The sequence below is a fragment of the Vombatus ursinus genome, unplaced genomic scaffold (assembly GCF_900497805.2).
Source record: "Vombatus ursinus unplaced genomic scaffold, bare-nosed wombat genome assembly UNPS02014820.1, whole genome shotgun sequence".
Taxonomy (NCBI): Eukaryota; Metazoa; Chordata; class Mammalia; order Diprotodontia; family Vombatidae; genus Vombatus; species Vombatus ursinus.
Genome location: NW_020954598.1, coordinates 26527494 through 26536904, shown reverse-complemented (window position 1 = coordinate 26536904; position 9411 = coordinate 26527494). Strand labels below are relative to the sequence as shown.

Below are 9411 nucleotides of genomic sequence, written 5' to 3'. Positions count from 1 at the left end.
TGTGTGTGTGTGTGTGTGTGTGTGTGTGTGTGTGTGTGTGTGTGTGTTCGTTGTGAAACTAGTATCTGGTGGGAAGAAAGTCAAGCCTTGGATATATAGAGTTGGGGTCCTTCTTTCCCCATTAATGAATATAATCAGGAATTTAACTTAAACCTGAAAATCACATTCCCCAAGATAGCTCCGATCCTAGCCTGATTGCCCCGGCCTCCATCCTCGACCTCCTGCTTCCCCTGATGGCATGAACTGAAGTCCTACTTGGACATGAATGGGGGAAGGAGATTCTAGAGATGTATCTATTCCTAACTCCCTTAAAGCCGCAATTGAGAAGGCCTCACTATGCCTGAAAGAGCCCCGAGGAGCTCTACAGAAATAATGATCATTCACATTTCTACAGTGCTTTTCAGTTCACAAAGCACTTTCCTCACAACATTCCTCTCAGGCAGGGGGTGCCAGTATTATCCTCATTTACACATAAAGAACCTGAGGCTCCAGAAGGTCATTTAAAAGTCCTTTACCTGGAGCCATGCCCCACCCGCACCCTGAGCAAGTGTCCAAGCTGAGCTTCCAACTCAGGCATTTCCTGCTTCCAGGCCCATCCTCTTCCCAGTGTATCTTGTTTGAAAGGTAAGTTCTGCTTTGCATTTGTATCTGTATAGACTTTTGATCCAGGCCGAAGAGAACGAAGCCTTGAAAGCCACCATGAACAACATCCTGAAGGTGAAGGAGGAGGACTTCAGGTTATACCATGAGACCATGAGCCAAGTGAAGCAGATCTTCCTGCAGGCCCTGCGGCAACAACAAATGTGAAAACAGGAATAGCCAGCCCTTCGGTCAGCACCCGACCACGCAAGAAAGTGGGGAGGCAGAGTAGGACAGATAAAAGCTGCACTGAGCAGGCCTCCATCCTCCTGGCAGCCAGGACACTGCCAGGATCTTCTCGCCCTCCAATCACATAGCCTCAGGTTTTGCTTGTCCGTTGGCATCACTTGGAGAATTGCAGATGGAAAAGGAACAGGATTCAGGGATGGGGATTGGGCCCTGGTCCACATCCCCTTTCTGTGTGATGGTGCCATTAAAAATGAGTAGTCCAAGGCAAAGTCAGTGAAGGCCTAATCCCTCAGGGCGAGACTATGACAAGCCAAGCGGTTTTGGAATCCCATCATAGTATGGGAAGAGCTCATGAAGCACTTACTTCATAAAACTCTAGGATGCATAAAATTCAAGGTCATCCTATCCAAGAGGCTACAATAACAGTAGCTTGTATAAGATGTTGGGATCGTAGGATTTTAAAGTGCACAGTGGCCTACGAGATAATGGAGTCCAATCTCCTGTGACAGAAGAGGAAATTGAGCCCCAGGGAGGGAAAGGGACTTGCCCAAGGTCATAGAACCAGTAAGTGATAGAGTTAAATTTAAACCCAGGTCTCCTGACTCCCAGTCACCACACCATGCTGCCCTGTTCACAAAGTGCTTTTACTTCCATCATCTCATCTGAGGCTCATTTTAACCCTGGTAGGGAAGGATGATCCTCCTTGCCCAAGGACACATGACTGAGAAGTGTTAGGACTAGAATTCTTTTCAATTAAGTTCAACAAGCATTCACTGAGTGCTTATTATATACAGGGCCCTGTGCTTGAGACTAAAGATACAGAGATGACAAACAGCATAGCCCCTTGCCTTTGTGGTCCCTAACCTAACACACAGATGGCATACATCATGCACACAAATATGGTACTGGGAGAAATGTGAACTAAGGGGCAAAGAATCCATACCGAGCACACTAGGAAAATCTGAGATGGCAGCCAGAGGGCACTTTTACTTAAAAGACTGATTGGTGACAGGTGGAGAGGGAAGGGGAGTAGAAGGAAAAGAGGGATTTCAATAAACAAACATGAGGAGAGAATGCATTCCAGGAATGGAGACATTGGAGGCAGGAGAAGGCAAGATGGCCCCAGGAAAGAACTTAGGAGTCCCGCAGTCCAGTCTGGTTAGAGCATCGAACGTGTGCAGGGCTGTAATATAAAGTAATGCTGGAAAGGTAAGTTGGAACCAGATCACAAAGACCTTGAAGGCCAGGCAGAGGGATTCATAATTTGCCCCACAGACAGTAAGGAGACACTGAAAGATTTTGGACAGGGTAGTGATATGGGAAGAAGAAGAATATTCTGGCAGATATATGAAAGATTAATTGGATAGGGCTTCCCAGTTTACAATGATCTTTCCACTATCCCAGGCTTTTTTTGGTAGCACTTTCATTTATTGTTTTGACTAATTCCAAACAGCCTCAAAGCTCCAAATGAAAATCCATAAGGCAGACATTTAGCCCAAGCCCACCCTTCCAAATAGGTTTCATTTCTCAGTGTCTAGAGACAAGTCCTTGGCCCAGCAAGTAAGTCCTTTGGGAAAGTGGTGCAGGGGCGATAAGAGCCAACTAATGACCCACTCGGGGGTCCCTGGACGGTGAAATCTGCATGATGTTTGTATTTTGTTGTTTCTGTTATAACCCCCAAACAACCTCTCAGTTGAGGTTGCCATAATGGAAGAATTAATCTTCTTAATAGACTGTTCTGACCATCGCTCTCCTGCTCAAAACCCTTTGGTGGTTCCCCATTGTCTTCAGGCAATGAAGCTTCTTGGCCACATCCTTGGAGGCCCTTCCCGATGTGACTGCCCGCTACCTCTCCAGGCTTATTTCGTAGTCATTCCCTTCACATACTACATTCCGCTCAGACTGGACTGCTAGTTATTCCCTGACCTCATCCTGCCTGCGTCTGCCTCCATGTCTTCACTCTGGCTGCTCCCTCTCCCCACCCCTGGAAGGTACTTCCTCCTCATTTCTACCTGTTGAAATCTTTCTCTTAAGGCACATCTCAAATGTCAGATCCATGAGGCTTCCCCCACCCGATTTGGATTCCCACTTCTCTACTCCCAGCAACCACCATCACTCCCAAAGCTGGAAATGATCTTCAGATTTCCCCCCATTCTCTCCTCTGCTATTATCACTTTCTGTTTTATATTATATTGTTTGAATATGTGTTGCATTCTCCCACATCATCAGTGAATGTAAGCTGCTTGAGAGCAGGGACTGTGTCATTTTCCTCTATACTTGTATCATTTGGTGGGGTTCCATAGAGGCCCCTGACCATAATAGGCCTTTAATAAATGTTTATTAAATTAAATCGGACTGTGGGAGAAGGATCTTTAATTCCCTATATAGTCACCATTTCTTCATATTTTGGGTTCTAAGGACCCCTAGAATGTAGCACATGGAACTTCAGAGTGGAAGGTATCTTGGAAACCCCACATTTTACAAATGAAGAAACTCAGACCCTGAGAAAGGAGATGGCTTGTCTGAGGTCACAGGGAAGGTAAATGGCAGAGCCAGAATCCACACCTCATTCTGCTGATTCCATACCCAGTGTTCTCTCCACTCTGGATGCCATTGTCAAGTTAGTGAAATGCCCAGTGTGGCTATAGTGGAAAGAGCCCTGGATATAGGGGCAGCAGATTCTGTGGGCCCAACTTCAAGACTAAATACATGTGTAAACACATCAACCAATCAATAAACATTAAGTACCTACTATGTGCTAGGCACTGTGCTAAAGGCTGGGACTATAAAAATAAGCGAAAGACAATCTCTGCCCTCAAGGAAATCATACCCTAATAGATCAAATCTAATACCCTTTCTCTGGGCCTCAGTTTCTTTATCTGTAAAATGAAGGGGTGGTACTAGCGGATTTGTTCTGTAAGTTTGGATTCAGTCAAAGGGCCACATGTGGCCTCAAGGCTATAGATTCCCCACCCCTGGACTAGATTTATCTCTGAGGGCCCTTTTACCTTGTTCTAGGACCTAAGATCCTCTGATCCTCAGATCCCCTGAGAACGATCTAATCACAAAGTATAGTCTTGGAATGGACCTTCCCGCTTTGAGGATCTCTTCCACCATGCCTCTGCATCAGGAGACTGAGACACTGTAGGGTCAGAGGACAGAAACCCAGCATCATTGATGGTTTTGGGCAGCTCCCTGGTGCTCTCCACTGATAAGTAGAGCTGGTTTCCACTGAGGGTACTGCAGGGAGCCAGGATCATAGAATTTCCAGCTGGAAGGAACCATAAAGTTCCATCTTTAAAGGACCATCTAGTCCCCCACCCCCTCATTTTATAGAAGAAACATCTGAGACCCAGAGAAGGAAAGGGACTTACCACAAGGAGCAGGGAGGCTTCTGGGGTATGAGAGCTTTTGTAGACAAAGAATGGCCTTGATGGTGAAGGGAGAATTGTTGAGAGCCCGTGGACTTTCTGGTGAGTGTTAGAAGAAGACTTGGAGGAAAGGAAGGGGAGAGGCCAGTACAAGCTTCAATACATACCTTCAAGATGACCCCCTTTACCTGATACAAACTGCTCCCTGACCTACAACTTTATAATACAACCTTCGGGATGAGAAATAAGTCTATAATCCAATAATTGAATTCATTTGGGCCTGGTTTCCACTGGGGCTTTGCCCTTTACTAGCCTTGTGACCTTGGATGAGTCCCCTTCCCTCTTTCTGGGCCTCAGTTTCTTCAGGTGTAAAATGGAGACGAGTCGGACTAATTTTAACAGTCTCTTCCAGTTCTAAATCCTATGCCTTTGTCCCAGGTCCTCTGATTCCAAATCCTTTATTTCCACTGTGCTCACTATACTGCTTCTCTAGGCATCTCCCCCTTCCTGCCCCTAAGTATGTACCCCCATGTGACGCAAGGGAAAGGCTGATGCACTTAGAAGTCAGAGGACCCGGGTTCAAAATTCCAGCTCTGCCATCTACTCTGTGTGGGACACAGCTGAGTCAGTCACCTCGCCTCGGTGGTCCTGTCCTCTTTGAACCAGATGATTTCTGAGTCTCCTTCTAGCTACATAAGCTTTAATCTTATGGCCCTTTTCCTAGTGGAAGCCCTTAGGTTGGGAAAGCCAGGTACAGTGGGTACTCTTACATGACACTGTTGGCTTTGGCAAAAGGTCCTAGGTGAGAACAGATCAGTCTCTGCTTCCCTTCTCCTCATTCCTGCAACTACCCAACGTCCCTTCCCAGGCCCCTCCAAAGAACAGGGATCTTCTACAATAGCCACATAATCTCAGGGTGAAACAGCAGCCAAGCAGAACTCTTCAGCAGGGCCACTCCTAGAGCCCACTAGGCAGTCCTGCCCTTTCAGCCTTTTGGCATCAGCCTGATGCATTAAGTAGCTGGGGAGTCGGAATGGTGGTGACCTCAGAAGGCCCCTTTCCAGTTAGGAAGGGTTGTTAAGGCCTCTTTTCAGCAGTGACTTGCCCCTGTCATTATCTGAAGATAAGAACAGGAACAGAGTGAAACTAAATTTAGCCTTGGTTTTGGAAGTCCATAAGGAGGGTGGTCCTAGTGACTTGCCAGAAGCCAGCCACAGAGAAGCTCCCCTTCTCATTCATTCATTCAGTAATCGACAGACATTAAACACTTGTTGCAGGTTGTACGTAGAGAGTTTAGCTAAACAATGAGAGCTGCCCAAATAGAATGGTTGCCCTCTGGAAGGAATGGGATCCCTTTCACTGGAACACTTCAAGCAGACACTGGATTTTGTAGATGAGATTCTTGTTTAATCATAGATAGATCTAGGTGACTAGAGGTCCTTCCAATTTAGTGATTCTTTGAAGACCTCTGCATTCGTTGGTCTCATAATGCAAAAAGCACCAAATCTGAAGCCTGAGGAACTAGTTCAAATCCTAGCTGTGTGATGTCAGGCAAGTCACTTAACTACTCTGGGCTTTGGTTCTTCCTCTATAAAATACAGAAGTTGGACTAGATTGAGGGTTCTTGACGTATGTGTGTGTGTGTGTGTGTGTGTGTGTGTGTGTGTGTGTGATGGACCCCTTTAGCAGGTTGGCAAAACCTATGCACCCTTCTGAGAATAATGTTTTTAAGTGCACAAAACAAAATACACAGGATTGCAGAGAAAACCAATCATATTAAACTGGTAATATTTTTCCCATCCAAGTTCATGGACCCCTTGGGGGTCTGATAGAGGTCTCTGGATCCCAGGTTAAGAACATTTGGACAAGATGGTCTCTAAGATCCCATAAGATACACAGATATGTCTATAATACATGATGTTACATAAGTATAGTAGAGAAGTACAGTACATGTACTAAATGAGGTCCAAGCATAGACTAAAAATGGGCAGATGCTTGGTACCAGGAAATTCAGATGCTCCCACAGAAAACCTAGATGTGACAGTTCTAGAGTGGTAACTTTCCTTTAGGGAAATGGTAAAACTGGTCCACAACCTCATCAGCAAATCCAAAGGCACACTGATTCTAATTCTGGCAACCTGCATTGGTAATGGGGGAAGATTCAGTGGTGAATTGACAGAGAGTTTCCCTTGGCACGACGTTGTCTGTTGTGGGGGATGGGTTGGGGAAGGACTGACTGTGACTATAATGGTCTCAACCAGAATGCCAGGAGGGTGTTTAACCTATTTAGAAGAACAAAACAGGTTAAGGTGTCCTCATTTACATACTAACACTAGATGAAGCTAATTCCAAATCTTTGTTCCCTTCTTTTCAGCAGGTGCCCCAAAGATCTCTCCTGGGCAAGCCTATGTAACAGTATTGGATTAGCGTACCCATAAATAATATTGCACACACACACACACACACACACAGAGTTAATCTGAAGGTCTGTCAATGAGGTGTGACAGAACTAATTTCATTGCCTATTTTTGGGGTGAGGCATACTGATTTAGCTGTTATATGAGTAATTACTGGGTATCAGTCCAGGGAAGGTCTCCTCCAACATATGGATTTGGTTATAGTTTGGGTGCTGATCTATAATAATTGTTTCTTTGTTTTGTTGCCTCCATGCTGGAAGAGCAGAATCTGGCTTAAGTTACTAAGGAGACCCAGCCCTTTATAAGCATCAGACTGTCAAAGCACTAAACATGTAATAGGTTTGTTAGCAGCACATAAGGAACAGGCACCTACTTACTGCCTTTCCTTCCACGGTGCCCCACTCATAGCCCTCGGGCTAACTTCCAAACCTTCCCATGGTGAATATATCAGCCCCCTGCCTATTTCCTAGTATCCCAAGCATTCCCCTTAGAATTGCACTCATCAATTCCCTTTTGGAGCTGCTCCTGCAATGCTGAAAGTTGGACAAGAGATTTTCCCAGGCAAACTTCAATACCTGCTCTGTCTTCCCCAGTACGTATGGGAATGCCCCGCAGGAGTGGGAGCTTCTGACAAGTCTTTCAATAGAGCAGAATTTGTGTTAGTAATTGTTTAGACATTTCTAGCTAAGAATCACAGGTTAGAGTTGGAAGGTACTTAGAGATCATTTAACCACCACCACCCCCCCCCCAAGCCACCCCCATATCCACACATCACACACGCTCTAAAAATGTCAGCCCTGCGTAAGTCCCTTTGGAGGGTGAGAAGCTGACTAGGAAGCTTGAGAAGAGAGAGCTGGGAATTGTGAAGACAGTGGTTTGGATTGTGCCTCACAATGACATTAGAGAGTGAGGTGGTGGGTTACTTGGCTAAGTTTGGAGCATGAAACCTTGGCTGTACGGGACTTAAGAGAGACAGTGAACTGGGGTAGGACATTAGTTGGAATGCTAATGTCCCCGTAGTGCAGTGTAAGCCAGCATGGATCAGCTTCTGTCTCACACAATATGTCGGAATCACGAGGTCCTGGGTTTCTTCTTGCCTGGGCTGTACCAGTTAGCCTTTGACAAGGTTGGGAAACCAGGACTTTGACCTTTCACTAATTTATAAGCTTTCACTGAACTCTAAACCCCAACTCCAGGTTCTGAACCTTTTTGGTTCCTGAGTCTTCCTGGCTCCTTTGACTCAGAGACTGGCAGTACCCAGTCCTCTATCACCTGCCCTTTTTCTGCCATTGGCATCATAAGTAGGTACTGCATCTACCATCCCTTGTATCATTTCCTTCTTGTCTCTTTCTACTATGTACTCTAGATTATGAGTGGGGTTTTCCTGGAGTTGGTTTATAAGAAAGAAAGAAAATTTAGAAAATTTAGATTTAAAATATAGCCCCTGCCTTTATGGAACTCACAGTCTTGTATAGATGTAAGACACAAAGAGATAACTTTAATATCCAAAATAACATGAGAAGTACATTAAAGAGATGTGAAGAGGTAAAGGAGGTTCCAAGGGGAACCTTTTTTAATTAAAAAGAGACTATAAGAAAAAAAAAGACAAATTCAGAAATAACCCATGAAAAGGAGGTCACTAAAAGTGAATATAAAAGAAAAATTATCCTCCCAGACTGTATGGTACCTGAGCTTTCTTTTTTTTAATGTAAATAGCATTTTATTTTTTTAAATCACATGTAAAGACAATTTTCAACAGTCATTTTTTTTTTTTTTTAGTTTTTGTTTTTGGCTAGGCAATCAACAGTTATTTTTTATAAGATTTTGAGCTCCAAATTTTCCTCCCCGGGACAGCAAGAAATCTGACGTAGGTTATACATGTGAAATCGTATAAAACATATTTCCACATTAGTCATGTTGTAAAAGAAAAAACAGAACAAAAGGGAAAAAAACACACACAAAATAATTTTTTCTCACACACAGTCATTTTCCTCAAAAATCTTTGGTGGTTGCCTGTTGCTGACAACATAAAACTCCAGCTTCTTTGCTTTGCATTCAAGACTCTCCCACTCTAGTGCTACTCAACTTTCTCCACTTTGTATCATATGGCTCCTCTCTATGCCCTCCACCCTTCAGTCAAATTATATGTGACTCCTGTGTCCTAAATGTGAGCTATATCTCTCACTTCCCTGTTAAAGACTTACCCTAAACTCAATCAGTTTGCAAACTCCAGATCTGTTTGCAGCCTTCAATCCCCATGCACTTTCCCCCAGACTAGTGATGGCTTAGGCCTATGACATTCAGATATAGCATCTTTTAGAGATACTAATTGTTTCCTGAATATTGGAATTGCTCCAGTGGGAAGACTCTAGTACCTTCTTCTCCCCACACTTTCTGAATCAAGGTTCATCTCAGAGGAAAATAACACCCTGGGAATCCATACTTGGATACCCATAAACGGCTTAACATAACGCATTCACTCCACTTAGAACCAGGCTATTAATCCCTATATCCTCAATAGATGTAAACACCTTCCATCACAAAAAAAAAAAAACCACCAAAAAAAAAAAAAACCGCAGGGGCTGATTTCCTCCTTGCTGAACCTACCCCATTGATAATCAATTTTAGAAGATTTTCCTCGCCTTTCTTTCATCCCTCAGGGAGTAATGAACAATTACTGGCATCTGTACTCCTTTTAGTCTTGGGTACATAGTAAGGACTTTATCTCTCCATCCCATGCCATGATTTTTTAGGCCAGCTGTCTTCCCTCTCCTTCCCTTGGTGAATTCCTATCC

General features: G+C 44.3%; 1 protein-coding gene across 1 annotated transcript in view; it reads left to right on the top strand.

Annotated features, from left to right (window-relative positions):
- CCDC13 (coiled-coil domain containing 13) overlaps positions 1-1365 on the top strand; it is a 119835-nt gene extending 118470 nt beyond the window's left edge. Inside the window, exon 16 of the mRNA XM_027837189.1 lies at positions 657-1365. Coding sequence (XP_027692990.1) covers positions 657-807 — 151 coding nt within the window. The 3' untranslated portion in view covers positions 808-1365. The remainder of the gene's footprint in view (positions 1-656) is intronic.
- The last annotated feature ends 8046 nt before the right edge of the window (positions 1366-9411 follow it).